The following is an 18248-nucleotide window of genomic DNA, read 5'->3' as shown; positions in this document are numbered from 1 at the left end:
GTTCCTGATCCCTCCCTCTCCCGGCCGGGTTTGAAAACGCCACTCCCGTGGAGTTAGAGCGAACGCCCTGGGCTTGTGAGCCTGGCGGTCGGTGCTGACCGCTCCCCGGATTGGTTTCACGTGGAGTCGTATTTCGCTTCTGGTCCTCTCGTAGCCTAAAGATAGAAAACAGAACCCCATAACTAGGATGTAGGGGAATTGTGCCTTATTTGGAGTGCATTTGGAAATATCCTAGCTATGGAAGTGGAGAGGCCACCTGATGCAGGTGGGGCTCAGAGGGTGTGGGTTTTTCTTCCTAGTTTTCATTCGTTCCTTAAAGTAGTGGCTTTCAAGCAAAAGAATGGTTGGTAGTCATTGTTGACCTGGAGAGCTTTGGGCAAATTACTAGGAAAATGTCTCAGAAAGGAACGAGGAAGCCTCCGTTTTAAGAAATATATTAGAAAGCTCTGGTCCTGCAGTTGCTAAGTTAGCCACTTTACTCCAGAGAGTGGCAATATGGAATCACCAAATTGCACTAAGTTGTATGACCTCAACATGCTGGCTATGCACAAAATCACCTTATTTTCATATTTAACAGTATTTGCAAAATGAATTGTGTAGAGGCAGAGTCCTTTTTTTTTTTTAATTACAAAAAGTATACATTGCTGAAACAGGTGCAAAACCTGATGAATTTCCTTGTGCAATAAGTGGAGAAGGATGAATGGGTTATACTTTGGCAAAATACATTTTCTGGTAATAAACATAATCATAGTTAATTGAAAAGGGTTATAGGAGGCAGTGTCAGCTTCGTAATTATGCAGCTCAGAGCTGAAGGGTATGAAAAGGATCCAATTAAAAGTTTCTCCAGCCCACTGCAACCTCAGTTAGGCCACTACTTATATAAAAGCTTATACAATTTGTACACTTCAGTTACTCAGAACACTTGGGCTGTATTTCAGATGCAAAACAGTACAATGGTAGAATTCGATAAAACGGACATCTTTCCATCCCACAGTATAAATAAAGGATATGGTTCTCATGGATTAAGGGGGGGGGGAACTGTTTCCATAATACTTTTATAAGGGTTGCATGGGTCTTGAGCTCCACAGTAGTTAATTCGGGCCCTTAAATGTTCTGAATGGGCATATAGTGCCTTGGTTGACAGCCCTATAAATACGCTAGCTTGTGATTGGATTTTATTGGAGGCCCCAGATCTGTAATATAACTAAATTCCATGCTCAAAAGTAGAATGCAAAATTTATTTTTTAAATGTGCGTGTTATTTTACAACCTTTTAAGAAGGACAAGGATAGTTCTCTTCAGTTTGGGAAGGTTAAAAATAAATTCGTCTTTTAAAAGTTACTACTCATTAAACAAAATCTCTTAGTTTAGAATATTCATTACACTTAGCAATAAACTACATGTGTATATATATATATATAATATGTAGCAATAAAATACATGTGTGTATGTGTATATATATATATGTGTGTGTGTGTGTGTATATATATATATATATATATATATAATATGCAGCATAGCAAAGGTCCTCTATGTGTTTTAGAAGCTCAGTTAAGTGACTGGGATGACTTTATGGATAATCTGCCTTCTGGTTTAAAACTAACTTAAAAATTTTTTAAACCCTTAAAATTTGGCATCACCATAGGACTGTGGTTTTCCTTTTCTATTAAAAGAAATCAAATATGCTACCAATTAGGAAGGGAAAAAAACCCTTAAAAATCACTTTCAGGGTCTCCTCTGTGCAAGTTGATTTTCTGCTTTCTTTCATATGTCACTCCATTTAATTAGAAGGTCCTTAATCATGAAGTGGTGCTCTAAGTAGAGGTATATTGCAATAACTTATTTTATACAAAAGTTTTGGCCAAAATAGGAAATATCACCTTCCCTATTCTTAAGAATTAGCTTATTTTTGTCTCTGCACCACCACATGCCCATCCCTGTGCACCTTCTGTCAAACTTAGGGAAAATCTGATTCCATGTATTTTGTGATGACATTAAACTAGAAGTTTCATGTGGGAAGTACCACTTATTTCATCAGTAATTTGTGTGAAGTGTTGCTGGCATAGAACTTGCCTGAAAATTAATTAAAAATAAATTAGTACCATAGTAATGAAATCACATCTAGGTGCCCAGAATTTTTTGCATAACTTCTGATCTGCACCTCATTTTTTTCCACCAGTCATAAAACTATTGAAAATATCTAGGAAGATGCATTGCTTTATCAACTGTATATGCTTGCATATGCCCATTCATAGCACGTAGATGTAAGTTTGGCATAGCACAGTATACATTTTACTGGAACTGGATGCCTTCCACTACAAGGCTGTAGTTAAAATGGCTATATCTAGAAAACCAGCTCCCAGATGAAAAATCATAGAATGTAATTTAAAAACCCATCAAAATACTTTTTACACTTGTGAAATACGCATCTTTATTTGAGGAATGGAGAGGAACTAATTAGAACTTTATTTGGACAGCGGGGAGAAGTTGGTACCCACCTGTTTCATAAAAATAGAAGCCCTTTTTTCCTAAGTTCATTGACTAACCCTATTTTAAATTTCAAATGAACTACTAACAGTTTGACTGTAAATTGGTTTTTAGCAATTCTATGGAGGAAGTCTTCCATATACTGTGATTTAACAAAATAGGATGGGAATGTGGCCAATGCTCTTGCCCACCCCCCACTTCCCTGTTTGACAGTTAAGCATAGAGATAAACTTTCTAATTACTGCTGTTGCCTCAAACTGCTTGGATTTTCAAGCAGTACTTATTTGGAAATTCTGAATGCTTGTCTTACTTTTGGAGATACCAGTTCAAGGAAGCTACTTATTAATTCTCCCTCACTGTTAAACATTTACTAAGATGATATGGTTGCATTTTAAAAGTATAAAACTTAATTGATCTCAAATAGCACCTTTGGAAACTATTTTTGCAAAATTAACTTGTCATGATGTAGAAAGGTAGGAGATGATTATAGGATCCCTTGTTTATCTAAACAAAATATTTTTTAAAAAGGTTGTTCTAGTACATGTAAGTCAAGTTGTAGAACTTTTATCCTGGAACTTGTATTTTATCTATATAGACAAAGGAAAAGTCAAAGTTCAAATTTCCTAATAATTTAATTCCCTTCCCTGTTAAGGTGGTGTATTTGGAAATGGCTAATATTCAGTAGAAACCTTCTTAACCTGAATTGTCTAAATGACTATCTTATCCTTTTGGATTTACTCCTTTTGAGAAAGCTATGGCCCACCTACCTTCTTAGAAGTTCATAAAGGTCAGGTTCAAACTTTTACATTTGCCTAGAATAGGACATTCACAGTACCAGGCATCCTAGAATTTCATTGTTGCCCTGCTGTTAGGTCTGTTTATAGGACATAAATATATCAGAATAAACAAAAAAAGAAGGTAGTCTTGAAATGAGTCAAAACTTTTGATTTTGGATCCATTACAGTTTTAACTTCTAAATGCAATGAAATAATCAGTACGTATTAACACAATGGTACAAAACCACTAGCATCATTGCTCAGTATTTAAAAAGTAAATGTATGTCACACAGTGGAAATCTGTGTGTAGCAATATAAAACGAAAGGCGACTGCAAGGTGGATCTATATAATCAGAAACTGAGAGAGGTCAAGACATTTGATTACATCAAATAATTATATCGCTGTAATTTATTTTCTATGATATTGTGAGTTACTATGAATCATACAGAAATACTTACATCTTAAAATTTCTAGATAACTTATGGGGGATACTGTAATTTAAAATGTGCCTTTAAGTAAAGGAAATGGCCTTGATTTTGAAAAGAAAATTCTCAACTCCTAAATTTAATTTTTTCCCTATGTTCCCTAAGATTTTTTAAAGTTTACTTATATTTATTTTGAGAGAGAGAGAGAGAGCAGGTAGGGGGCAGAGAGAGAGAATCCTAAGCAGGCTCCATACCACCAGGGCAGAGCCCAACTCGGGGCTCAAACTCCCAAACCATGAAGTCATGACCTGAGCTAAAAATCAAGAGTCCTGCAGCTGACTGAGCCACCCATAAGTTCCCTAATTTTAGTATTCAGTTAAAAGCATGTGATTATTTTAAAAGCAGCACTATGTTATTTTGCTAACTTGTTTAATAGAAAAGTCTACTGAGCACAAATGCTTTAGATTAGAGATTATCCTATTCCTAAAAAGGCATAATATTCATTGAAGTGATCTGGTGTCAACAGAGTTTTGAGGGACACTGTCAAACACCCCTTTGCTCTGAGATGAATTCCAGACTGTTAAAGAATGGAAGTTTTACTTTGGCCTTAGTCCAGTTTTTCTAGGGGTAAATAGCATATTCTTTTGAGCCATCATAGCTGTTTACTATAAAGTCATCAACACCTGCAGATCACAAGACACATAAGCCGTGAGACTGGAAATTTTGCCCTCGCTTAGGAGGGAACTCCTGCTCTCTGAGTGCTTCTAGTCCATGATGTGGCTCATGTAGTGGCAGTGACTAGGGAAATCCATGAAGAGAATGACGGGGAGAAAGCAGAAATCTGGCAACGAGTACAGGGCAAATCTTTGACCATTTCACCTGGAAGTACAAAATGTTAAATTGCCCATTTTTTCATGTCCCACAATATTCAGGATCTGTATCATATTTGTCAAATCACTCTTCGCTTCAAAAATTTCTCCCAAATCTAATCCTAAATATTAAAGTTTTCCCTGCCCTAAAAAAAGATGGTGAACATGAAAGAAAGAAAATGTAAAGTAAAATAATGTGTTTGATGACCCATGTCCCGATCATTAACAATTTTAAGTCTTTTAGCTTGTTGGAATGTTATTGTGACAGACCTAGAGCTTTTAGAGCTTTTCAGCTGAATGAGTAAAATTAAAATTCAGGAAGAGAACTCATTTCATCTTTTGTGACACTGCCTTCGTATGAGGGATTTTGATCAGGGGAGAAAAGTTGTTTTCTAATGATCACTCTTTTTGTATTAGAAAGTGGTGGTTTCATCTGAAACATTCGTATAAATTTTTAAATGAAAAGGAAAATTACCAAACTTGGAAAATGCTAAACAATTACATTGAAACCATTGACACAAGATTACAGGGCGGGAACCCACAAGTGGATGAAACGTAAAGTGTCACTTAGAGTTGACTTGGATACGTGTAGGATTTGACCATGAGCCTGCCTGCTGTGAGCACCGGGCTCTCCTGGGACGCACCCAGGTGCTGGCAGGCGAGATCGCACCTCTTCCGCCCCCGACTCACACTGTGCTTTCTTGCCGTCTCTCTCGAAGGTACTTACCAGGGCCAATGGGCCGGCGGCATGCGGCATGGCTACGGCGTGCGCCAGAGCGTGCCCTACGGCATGGCCACCGTGATCCGCTCGCCGCTGCGCACGTCCATGGCCTCGCTGCGCAGCGAGCAGAGCAATGGCAGCGTGCTCCACGACGCCGCGGCCGCTGCCGACAGCCCCGCCGGCACCCGCGGCGGCTTCGTGCTCAACTTCCACGCCGACGCGGAGCTCGCGGGCAAGAAGAAGGGCGGCCTCTTCCGAAGGGGCTCCCTTCTCGGAAGCATGAAACTTCGCAAGTCCGAATCCAAGTCTTCCATCTCCAGCAAACGCAGCTCGGTCCGCAGCGACGCGGCCATGAGCAGAATTAGTTCCAGCGATGCCAACTCCACGATCAGCTTCGGCGACGTAGATTGTGATTTTTGCCCGGTGGAAGACCACGTCGACGCCACCACCACGGAAACCTACATGGGCGAGTGGAAGAACGACAAGCGAAATGGTTTTGGCATTAGCGAGCGCTCCAACGGCATGAAGTATGAAGGAGAGTGGGCAAATAACAAGAGGCATGGATATGGCTGCACCGTGTTTCCCGACGGCTCCAAAGAAGAGGGGAAATACAAAAATAATATTCTGGTCCGTGGAATAAGGAAGCAGCTTATACCAATAAGAAATACAAAAACTAGGGAGAAGGTGGACCGAGCAATTGAAGGCGCGCAAAGGGCAGCTGCCATGGCGAGAACCAAAGTGGAAATAGCAAATTCAAGGTATGTAAATGCAGGGCGGTTGTGCATGGTCGTTCGAAACAGTGGGATATCAAATATTTTGGTTGTCATTCTGTTGGTAACATCACCATATTTGCTTCTGTAACTGCCAGAATCAAAGTTAGAAAATGATTAATTCCAATGGAATGAGAGTCAGAAATGTACCTGCACTGTTCTGAACCTGGCCGTCATCGCAAAATGTGGAAGCACATTGAGATCCCCTTGCTGTCACAAACTACTTCCCTAATACTTAACGTCGGGTCACTCAGACTGTGCACATTTTCAGGAATCGAGAAAGTTACTTTCAGGGGTGTGTTGTTTTAATACTACCACAGAGAATGATTTTTTTCTTTCTTTTTCTTTTTTCTTTCTTTCTTTCTTTTTTTCTTTTTTTTTTTTTTTTGAGAAAGCCACCAAGATCTAGATATGGCAGAAATGGAAAGTTACAAGACCAAATCTCCTATGCATTGTTTAAAACAACAGAGCTCAACTGTATGGGAATGGCATAGGGACTAAGGCTGATACAAATTGTCACATTCTATGCTGGAATGATTAGATCACCGGTGTATTAAAAGGAAAGGGGTGGGGGGAACCTGCCATGGACAGATGGGACTGTCAGTGTGCCAAAGTTGGAAGAAAGTAGAGCAGTAGAGAAGGGATGGAGTGAGTAGGAGATCGCGATGAATTATAGATTGAGAAGTGGGGTGTATGTGGGCACAGAAGGACTATGTGCTTGAAGTTTTGCCATGAATAGCTGGATTTGGGGTCCATAGAGAGGGATGGAGAAATCTATTGGGAATAGAATTGTCATATTGTAGACAAAAAAAGAAAAAAAAGATGGTTATAAATGGAAAATATGATTTTTAGGCTTATTTACATGGCCACCGAATGGCCACAGTATCATGTGACTTGAGGCGTACATTTAGCATAGAATATTAAAAACCCTTTTCTTGCTTGAGTAATATTTTCCTGTAGAAGTAAATGTCCTTTGGAAGCCACAGAATATTAGCGTGTCTTCAGATTTTTATTCTTAGCATTGTATTAAGCTTCTCTTTTCTTTGGTTGAACCATACAAAATTTCTGATATTTGAACTTCTTGATGTTCAAAAAATGGCACTTGCACAAGGCACAAGGTTCAACCTTATACTTTCAGACTTTTGAAGTTTCTTTAAAAAATAAAAACTTTATGGTCACTGTTTACTTCTGAGTATCTGAAACATTACTTGGAAAATGAAGAGGTCATGTTTTTTGTGTTATATTGAGATAGGTGTCAAAAGTTTTCAGGGTTTCCATCTTTATCCCAAACTCCTCCTATTTTAAAGTTAATATTGCTTATTGTTGATTAGCATAAACTTTCGGGAAGGGCCTCTCCGCGTTTCTCTGTTGAGCATTATTTTATTTTAGACCATAGTTTCCCTAATAGCCAAGCGTTGAATTACTTGCTTTTCAGTTTGCTTATAGATGGGATACTTGGCACCTCTAATCTTACTGGCTTCCTGGCCCTCAGCTAACTTTTGAGCTAGTGCTATACCTTTGATTATGCCCTGGCCTCTAATTTTAAATGCACTCCTGGATTTTTCCATTTGCTTTCACCTTACAGCTTAGTGATCCTAGTAGAAGCAGTTTGATCTCTGCAGATGCAAAGTAAAACTGTGCAGGACACTCTAGCAAATGATTTTCTTAAGCTTGTTTTAGTTATTGACTTTTATGATTAGTTTAAATGGGAGGAATCTACATAATGAAAGGGAAAGGCTTGTAATGCAAGGATCTCTGATTATACTAGTATCATAAACTCCTACCCAAGTGCTAGCCACATCCTCTCTGTTGAAAATCTTTTGGGGGTAGTGGTAATATAGTTTGAGATTACTGTGTTGTATAGTTTTTAATCAAATATACTTTTGGCCAGTTAACTACTTCCTAAAAATTTCACCTAGCTATCTTTTCAATGCTCAATTCATTATAGTAAGTGAAATAAGCCAGTCACAGGACAGATATTGCATGATTCCACTTAAGTGAGGTGTCTAAAATGGTCAGACTCCTAGAAACAGAGACTAAAATTGTGGTTGTCAATGGCTGAAGGGAGGAGGAAATGGGAAGCTGCTGTTGAACAGGTATAAAGTTTCAGTTAAGCAAGACGATTGTGCATGCAGTTAACAATACTGTATTGTGCACATAAAAATTTGTTAAAAGGGTAGATATCATGTTAACTCTTCTAACTACAGTAAAAAATATATGTATACTATTTGGATGATGCAATAGAGAAAACAAAATTCTCAAGTAACCTTTTATGTCTTCCTTACTTTCATTGTGTTACTCCTCTTTCCAGATTCCTTGTTTTAATGATACTTCAGATATAGAGTTTTGCCACTTGTTTTTGTAGAAAATAGCTGATGGATTGACATTCCCCTTCAGTAGCTCTGAGTTTAAAGTTCTACATTCTTTTAAAAGCTTTTTTGTTTTTTTTTTAAACAAAGAGAGGGACACCTGGCTGACTTCATTGGTTGAGCCTCAGACTCTTGATTTTGGCCCAGGATCATGGGATTGAGCCCCACGCTGGGCTCCATGCTTAGGCCTGCTTGGGATTCTCGATCTCTCCTTCTGTATCTCCCCTGCCCCAGCATGAAAGCATGCTCTCATTAAATGAGTGAATGAATAAATAATAGAAAAAAAAAAAGCTTCCATTAAGGTTTTGGAGATGGCTGGGGGGGGGGGACTTCTTGCTATATTGTCATAAACCATGGCTCTTTATAATGTCTCAGTATCTGCTCAGTACTTCCTGGACCCTCCAGTAGTTACTGTTAGTGTTTTGGTTTTACAAAATAGCAAAAGTTTAACAACATAAGGTGACATTCTCCCCCTCATCCTGCCCCAGTAATGGCAGAATAACAACTAGAAATAACTACCTCCTGGCAGCTGCTGCTCTCAAAATCACTTGTTCGCCATTAGCAACAGAGGGAGATGATAACTTTAATAGTTACTGACCATCTTAGTTTGCCACCCAGATAGTGCTAATCATTATTCTGTTGCTGTTATTTCATAGGCTGTGGAAAATTTTTTGTTACTTAAGTCTCAGGGAGTTGGATCCATTTGTGTACCATCACCTTATATTATCCTGAAGCAAAGCTTCAAGTTGGCTTTGAGAGAAAATAATTATATCCTCCTCAGGGAGATCGGGGGACATGGAACCAACCAACTTCAGCCCAGAAACTCAAGAAGGTCTGTGGACCTTTCTTTTGCTTCGTTGAATAGGGAGTAGTGGTGTATCTCCGTAGGAAATGCACAGGAGGCGTATTTCAGAAGACTTATTGTGGGCCCCTGTTTAATTCTTACAGATAAGAGAACGTGGGGAATCATGTTACCAGTAGATAGTAAAAATAATGCAGCAGATAAAGAATCAGTAGATACTGATCCTTTACTAGCAGGTTAGCACTTAAAAAGTGACAGCTCTGGGGCGTCTGGGTGGCTCAGTTGGCTGAGCATCTGACTGCAACTCTGGTCATGATTTCACAGTTTGTGAGTTCGAGCCCCGCATTGAGCTCACTGCTGTCAGCGTGCAGAACCTGCTTTAGAACCTCTGTCCCCCTCTCTCTCTGCCCCTCCTCTGCTCACACTGTCTCTCTCAAAAATAAACATTTTTTAAAAGAAAGAGTGAAAACTCTAAGGGGTACTATTAATTTGCTGACTCCTGTAACTTTTCCTCAGGTTTCTGTTCTGATCTAAAAAGTACCAAAAGTATAAGATTTAACAAAATGTTTTCTTCCCTTTTTGTCTTGGTCCTGCGGGTAAAAATCACCTGCTAGAATTGAGAAACTGTCTCACCCTTGTTTTTAAAGAAAGGTTCCAGATGTAGGGGAGCAGCTCTGAATATCTCAAGCCCCTCACATTCAGAGGCCGAGACCAGCGCTGTGCCCAAGATCACCCTTCCATACCTGTTGTTTCAATGACAGTTCTCATTTGGGCATTTTTACCCCATTTAACTCTTGTCTTCAGTAATTTCTTAAGACATGTTCAGAGTACTGTTTCTTGAGAAAAATATTTTAAGGAGTTTTAAAGTGAGGCATTTGGCTGAGATAGCATATGAGTGGCCCTCAGAGAACCACTCTTCTTTGGAAAAAGATCGTTTAGAAAAGGATGTAGACAAAAGAAGAGGTTTGTAGACTCTGAGCCCCAGAGGACATGGTTATCATGCTAAAGGATGGAAGAGAGCTGGCTTAAAGCAGTTGAGAACCTGGGGCACCTGGGGGGCCCAGTCAGTTGAGTTTTGAACTTTGGTCCAGCTCATGATCTTATGGTTTGTGAGTTCAAGCCCCACATCAGGCTCACTGCTGTCAGCACAGAGCCCACTTCGGATCCTCTGTCCCCCCCTCTCTTTGCCCCTCCCCCATTTCCACTCTCTCTCAAAAATAAATAAACATTTGAAAAAAATTTAAAGCAATTGAGAACCTTAGGCATTTGTTTGTACTGCCTTCATTGAAGCACACAGATTCAAAGAAAGGAAACAAGGTGGAAGTGTAGAGTGGAATGGAATAGTTACCCTGTTCTCTGACTCTGTGGCCAGACTGCCTGAAGCTGGGACGGTGCTCACTCTACTGGGCAGGCTTCCAGGACTACCGTGACGTGTCAGTGACTGCTGCTCCCAGCCTCTCCTGAACTTCAGGGGGTAACAGCAGGGCCAGTAATGTCAGGAGGGAGCCCTGTGCTGTCCCTGGCCCAGCACTCTCCCTGCCAGGCTTGTCACAGATGCAGTTGTACAGGGGACAGAAGCACCAGGTCGAATGTGGAGGCCTGAAGCCCAAGGAACTGGTGCACAGGTGTGCCTGCTGCACCTGTTTTCACAACTAGAGTTTGGATTCCATGTTGCCAGGTTTGGACTTGAATATGAAAAATGACATCATTTTTTTCAAAACTCCTACATAAAAGACATATTTTCCATACTTTTTTTAATGTTTGTTTATTTTTGAGAGAGGGAGGGGCGCCTGGGTGGCGCAGTCGGTTAAGCGTCCGACTTCAGCCAGGTCACGATCTCGCGGTCCGTGAGTTCGAGCCCCGCGTCGGGCTCTGGGCTGATGGCTCAGAGCCTGGAGCCTGTTTCCAATTCTGTGTCTCCCTCTCTCTCTGCCCCTCCCCCGTTCATGCTCTGTCTCTCTCTGTCCCAAAAATAAATAAACGTTGCAAAAAAAAAAAAAAATATTTTTGAGAGAGGGATAGGGAAAGAATGAGGGGGGGAGAGGCAGAGAGAGGGAGATGCAGAATCTGAAGCAGGCTCCAGGCTCTGAGCTGTCAGTACAGAGCCTGACACGAGGCTTGAACCCATGAACCTGCAAGATCATGGCATGAGCCAAACTTGGATGCTTAACCCAGGCACCCCATGCTTTTTCATTTAAAAAGGTATTTTAAGGGGCGCCTGGGTGGCTCAGTTGGTTAAGCGTCCGACTTCAGCTCAGGTCATGATCTCACAGTCCGTGAGTTTGAGCCCTGCGTCGGGCCCTGTGCTGACACCTCAGAGCCTGGAGCCCGTTTCAGATTCTGTGTCTCCCTCTCTCTGCCCCTCCCCCACTCATGCTCTGTCTCTCTCACTGTCAAAAATGAATAAATGTTTAAAAAAATTTTTTTTAAATAAAAAGGTATTTTATGATTTCTTACCACTCTTCCTGTTTCTTCCATGGCTTGAATGATTCAGCCACGACAGCTTTCCTGAAGTTCTAAAGGACATCTTTGCTCATCCCTTCCCTCTTCCTGGTGCCCTGGCCCCAGCCAGCTGCTCAGGGCTGCTCTGTCTTCAGGTCTAGGCATCAAGTCTCCTCTTCATGGAGGGTTTACCCAACCCCATACCCTCCCACTCTACTGCCACCCTCTTCCACCTAAATGCCCATTTGTCTGAGCTCTCGTCTAGTTCAGTATGTTTGTTTCACATCTCTTTCTCCAACTAGATCAGAAAGCCAGGCCCTGAAAGGAGCTTTGCTCACTTTGGTACACCCAAGGAGCTAGTTTAGATCAGGGCACTTTGGTAAGGGCTCCGGTAAATATTTGATGAATGAGTGAATTAAATTCTCACTACTTAGGCTATAAACACTGCCAGTGCTTCTAATTCTGTTTTCTTGGGCATTTATAAACCAGCTTTAAAGGAAGGAAACATAGCTCTCATAATTCATCATGCTATAATCTGACCGTAGTGAAGGAAGTACAGAAAATGCAAAAGTGCATGTTTCAGGTACCTTTTTCCTTAACTATGTCAACAGCATTAAAAAATCATAACAGGGGCGCCTGGGTGGCACAGTCGGTTAAGCGTCCGACTTCAGCCAGGTCACAATCTCGCGGTCCGTGAGTTCGAGCCCCGCGTCAGGCTCTGGGCTGATGGCTCAGAGCCTGGAGCCTGTTTCTGATTCTGTGTCTCCCTCTCTCTCTGCCCCTCCCCCGTTCATGCTCTGTCTCTCTCTGTCCCAAAAATAAATGTTGAAAAAAAAAATTAAAAAAAAAAAAATCATAACAAAGGCAAGGCTGGGAAATAAGAACTTGAGGTTAAGCCAAACTCTTATCTCCATTCTTCATAGGTGTGAGCTGGTCCAGTGATACATGTGAGTGCTTCCCGTAAACAGATATGGAAACTCCAGGAAGTCAGCTTATACTCACTATAAAAATATTAGCTCATCCCTACCTGGTTGACATCACCAAAATATGGGATAAATCAGAGCAGAGCCGAAGAGCTTACTGTTTTTTAAAACCTGTTCGCCGAATGCTCACTTGTCTTTTTTTCCTTTTGAAAGTTTTTCTTGTCTTACCTCTTTCTTTTTCCTGGTCATTTTTCTTAAGCTCAAAAAATAGCGTTCAATGGAACAGTTCCTCACAAGATTACTTGACTTGATTCACTTCACTTATTAGTAATTAAAACCCAGAGTCAACCATGAGTCAGTGCACATTATGGATCCAAATTAAACTTCTCCCAATTTTAGAAAAAAAAAAGCTGAGTCTCTTCCAAGTTATTGTGAAGAGCCAGGAATTTGAAATTCTTAAATTCAGTTGGAGAAAAGGATTCTTGTTCTCTTTTGCAAATCAAAATTCTACTTTATATTCTATCTTTATTTCTTTTCTGTAATGTTAGTAGTCCTATCATATCTTTAAAAACCATTGTAGATTGTCAGACCATTGTAGATGATCTTCTACTGGGGCTCTGGTTAATGTTCAGTTTTTAACGCAAGTGATTTTTTTTTTTCAGGAAGGTTGGATTTTTCTGTAATGCCTTGTAAGCCATTTTAATGAAGAGGCTGTTAAGTAGGTAAAGTGATTTTGGAGGAAATCACCTAAAATATGGGAATTCACTACTGAGGAGAGCATTAATTATTTGCCTTATTTAGGCCTCCTGTACTCTTCCATATCAACCTCTGCTACCCGTCACCCCTTTCCCTGTTATCACCAGCTCTTCTACAAGCAGATTCCAGAGGCTTCGTTAATACACTCAGGCTGGGGTGCAAAAAAGTTATTGTAAATGGGAATTGATAGTTGCCTCTTTCTTCACAGGAGAGTTGTTTTAACAGTTGAATGAGAGAGTGGCTATCATAGGGCTTTATAAACTGTAAATAACCACATATAGTTTATGTTTTGTGAGATGTGTCGCCATTTAGTGGGTCATTACACATAACAGGGGAACCTACTGTGTTATGGGAACCTTGTGAAAATTTAGTGGGTCATTACACATAACAGGGGAACCTACTGTGTTATGGGAATCTTGTTTCTGAATATCTTTCTTGAAAAAACTCTTCCACCTGCCCTCTCGAGTCCAGCCCCATTCAGAAACAGGCCTGGAGGTGGCCGGGTGTTCTAATGATTTAACAAGTAGGTTCAAGCAATACAAATGTCACGAAAATTAGTCTTATGCCGTAATAATGAGAGGGTCACACAGTTATCCAGACTTCCGGGCCATTAGAAACATACTTTTTTAAACCTGGGGATCATAGAGGCATGGCTTTCCACTTTGATTAAACAGAGAACATAAGGAGGAGATGCTGTGTGTGGTGTGCATGGGATACGAGGTAGCGTTCAGTCCTGCGGAGATCAACTTGGTGAAAACTGGAGCAAAAAGGCAACGTTCTAAGGGGAGGGTAAGCCAGGTTTTTGGGACACAGGTCACCCTTGTTTTAACTATAAAAATCAGAGTTGACTTAGACGGTACAAACCGCAGCAGGTTCGATCTCCTTTATCTCTGAAACGTGACATTTTCCTGATGCTGTAAATACGAAGAGTTAAAGCAGCAATGACTTTCTCACATACATGATGAAAGCCACAAGTGTGATAGCATCCATGTTCCATCCCATGTGCTCCTGGAGACAGAGCCTCTGTCTGCAGGCGAGTGGCAGAGCTCTGCGTGCACGCTCACAGAGCCAGGAGACTCCTCTGAGCGGCAGCTGCCCGACAGCCAGAGGACCCCGCTCACAACTTTCCATCATGGATTAAGCTGACTCCGCCAATCTCACTTTACTCAAGACACCAAACTGGCCGCTTGCAAGACTAGTGCCTTGCAAATCTTTGAGATGCTTTTCTTATTATAGATGAAATATGAACATTGTGTTTAGGAACAGGATCCAACAAATGCCAAAGGTATTTATGTAACTCATTCAGCTTTAGTACAACGGCCCCTTGAGAATAAAACTAAATAAGCCTTTAATAATTTTGCCCTTCTATTTTAGTCGGTGTTTCACATTTATTTGTATAATATGCTTCAATTCAAAATAAGCTTCTTTATCAGAAATTTAATTAAGATGTAAGGAATCAAGATTGCCTCCAAAAGAGTGCAACTCTTTGAAGTCAGATCTTCTTAGGAATTCCCTGTGTGCCGAAAGAAACTTACTCAAGTCAAGTAAAATACATTAATTCATTTTCTAACATTTTAAAAATAATTGTGCCAGAGATTAACAAATAACTGTTAGATTTTTGTCAGTTTTCTTTTGAATAAGGTTAAAATTTTGCTGAGTTTTACTACATAAAGTCCATCAAATTTTGATCTCAATTGGCTTGGTCCAGAGATCCCTGTTTAATTTTTTACATTGGTGTAAGAGCTTTTTGAATTAGTATTTCAGGATTTCCTACACTCACTTCCATCCATTAAGGGAAAGGTTTGATATTCATGTGGGGACCCTACTAAGTCAAAACATGTTAAGGAAAAATCCCATAGAAGCTGGACTTTCAGGTTAAGGAGTAGGAATGGAGGAGTGTCTGGTGACGGGGCCATACCCACCCACTGCCGGCCCTTGTCCCTCATTCCCACCCCTCCTGTTCACCCTAGCAATTTGAGAATGAGTTGAGCTGTGACTGATAGATACCTTGCAAAGATGAAAATGCCCTGGAAGGGTCATTAGCTAACACGTTAGTTAACACCCTGGTCTGAACTTGCAGAAAGGTTTGGTTTTTTATCTCAGGGAAATAATGATTTTAATCACTCTTATAATATTAATCGATGACATACTGTGTAAATGTAATACTATGATTAGGATCCAGCTCTTCCCATCATAGAGCCTGGTTAGGACAGATACAATTGCAATTACCCAGGCACCTGGGTGGCTCAGTCCGTTATGCAGCCAACTCTTGATTTCTGCTCAGGTTGTGATCTCACACTTATGAGATCATTTGCTCACGCATGCACATGTGTTTTCTCTCTCTCAAAAAATAAAAATGCGGTTACCTCTCAGGTGATTGGCACCTGGCTACGAGCTTAGATAGCACATAGGAGGAGCTTAGTCATAGCCTGGGGCCGGAGGCATGATTGTGCAGGTGGTATCCAGCTTGTATCCAGCTGGTACAAAGGATAATGGCCCACATGTATTTGGGGTATTGTAAAATGTTTGGTATGGCTGGAAAAAAGACTACTTAGGTGTGGGGGGTGTTGAGAGATGAAGTGGAGATGAGATGAGGGGCTCACTGACCTATAAAGGGGGAGTTTGGACATTATCCCAAAGTCCGAGGAGAGCTACTGATAGTTTTAGGCAGAATTACATGATCAAATTTAGAAAGATCACTCTGGATGCAGGTGATATAGGGACTGGGAAGAGTAAGGGGCAATACAATTGGAGGCCGATTAAGTGGTAATGTGCTAACTAGCAATCTAGGTAAGAGCCCATGGGCTGAGCTAAGCAGTGACAGCGGGGATAGAAAGAAGAAAATGTATGGTGACAGCATCCCGGGCAGACTCCATAGGACTTGATGGTTGGTTGAATAAATGTGGCAAACCTAGGAGAGGCAGAGTCAGAGTGACCCCTGAGTTTCAGGATTGGCCAACTGGATGGATGCTAGTACTGTTTATTCAGACAGGGACCGGAGAGGAAAGTATGGGTTTAGAGAGGAAAATTGGTTTGAGAGGAAAATTCTTGAATTGGGAGATGCTGGCCCCAAAGACAAAAGGGAACATAGCCTGGAATTCAGATTTGTACCATACATAGAGAGCTCAGACCCAACCCTGAGGAACAAAGACATTTATGAGGCACATTGCAAAAGAGGAATTCCACGTCCAGGATACTGGAGGCAGCTCTTTTAAAGAAGCACAAATAAAGCACTTCTCATGTTAAGGACTAGGAGGAATCTGTTGCCTTAAGACCATGCAATTCAGGTATCAGAATATCTATTCTTGAATTTGTGAAATTATGCTTTCTAAGATTTGTGCTCAAAGGACCTACCCAGTGAGCAAGATCTGTTGGCCTGTTTCTTTCTTGGCAACATCCTGGAACAAAATATCACCCTCACAAATTATTGTGCTGAAGAAACATCCTTTGGCAAACATTTATTTAGTGCCAGCTCTGTCCAAATACGATACTAGGCCCTAGGAATACAAAGATGAATAAGAAACAAAACTTGCCGTTGAGAGCAAATACCCTGGGGCGGTGTGTGTTGGGGGTGGGGGGTGTCATAGCACTTCCGTGTGTCAGGTTGGGAGCTGTGAGCCGGATGGGGGCTGTGAGGTGGAAGTACCCACTGGGAAGCACCTGACCCGCTTGGGTGAGCTTGTCACCAACACTCCCCTGTGCTGTTTGCACAAGCAGCTCTCTGCCTGGAACGCCCTCACACCCACGCCCCTTTGCCTAACCTCTCTTAGTCCTTTGTGATCACGCTCAAGGTCCATACGGGACTGAATTAAGAAAACCTAACAAAATGTCTTTTCGTATATGTAATTTTACCCCTGACAATAGCAGTGCTATCAACGGAATATACATAGGTAAGAGTTGAATAGTACTAGGGAGAAGATGACTAGCACTTTCTTTAAAAAACAACAGCAACAACTAATGGGGCCCCTGGGTGGCTCAGTCACTTGAGTGTCCACCTTTGGCTCAGGTCATGATCTGACAGTTCATGAGTTCGAGCCCCGCATCGGGCTTGTTGCTGTCGGCACAGAGTCCACTTCAGCTCCTCCGTCTCCCTGTCTCTCTGCCCCTCCCAGGCTTGCGTGCAGGCGTGCATGCTCTCTGTCTCTCTTTCTCTCTCAAAAGTAAACATTAAAAAAAAACTATTAGATTTTTCAGGGTGCCTGGGTGGCTCGGTCTGTTAAGCATCCAACTCTTGGTTTCGGCTCAGGTCATGATCTCACGGTTTGTGGGTTCTAGCTGCATATCAGGCTCTATGCTGACATGCAGGGTCTGCTTCGGATTCTCTCTCTCTTTCTCTGCCCCTCCCCCACTCGCTCTCTCTGTCTCTCTCTTAAAAATAAACTTAAAAAAATTTTAAGTTTTTCAATAGTTAAATAATTTTAAATCACATTTTAACTCATCTCTGCATAGAGTCTGTAAGATGTGATTTTTGATGGTAGCAGAATCCCAGCATCATTTGGACATAGAAACATCAAAGTTAGCTATTTTGCGGTAAGTTGATTTTTTGGCGGTGTTTCCAGCTAAGGAAGCAGTGTCGACACTGCTAAACATTTCCCCCACGTATCCTACGCACCAGTGCAAGCACCCTTCCCCTTTTGCTCTGAGGATTGCAATTTCGGTGATGCCTTTTGGCCACATACAAACAAAGCTGACCTGGTTGAGTGCTCACCTGGTGTCTGAACCTGTGCCATGACCTTGGCATCTGTAACCTCCCTTAATCCCCATAGCAACCCCGTTAGTGACGTAGAAAGTTCACAAAACAAGTAGGTGCCCTGTGTAGGGTGGACCCCAGGCAGTACAGCATCAGAGCCCAAGCCTTTAATGTCCACTAGATTTTGAGAATTGGGGTAGGAACTTTTTTCCTTTTAC

General features: G+C 41.3%; 1 protein-coding gene across 1 annotated transcript in view; it reads left to right on the top strand.

The window, feature by feature from the left end:
• JPH1 (junctophilin 1) overlaps positions 1 to 18248 on the top strand; it is an 83096-nt gene that overhangs the window by 871 nt on the left and 63977 nt on the right. The window contains exon 2 of the mRNA XM_047074055.1: positions 5277 to 6036. Within this exon, the coding sequence (XP_046930011.1) occupies positions 5277 to 6036 (760 nt within the window). The remainder of the gene's footprint in view (positions 1 to 5276; positions 6037 to 18248) is intronic.

Source organism: Lynx rufus, unplaced genomic scaffold, assembly GCF_022079265.1.
Source record: "Lynx rufus isolate CCGP_SWC_20201006 ecotype Redwood Valley unplaced genomic scaffold, mLynRuf1.p SCAF_12, whole genome shotgun sequence".
Classification (NCBI taxonomy): Eukaryota; Metazoa; Chordata; class Mammalia; order Carnivora; family Felidae; genus Lynx; species Lynx rufus.
This window is presented reverse-complemented; position numbering and strand designations above follow the sequence as displayed.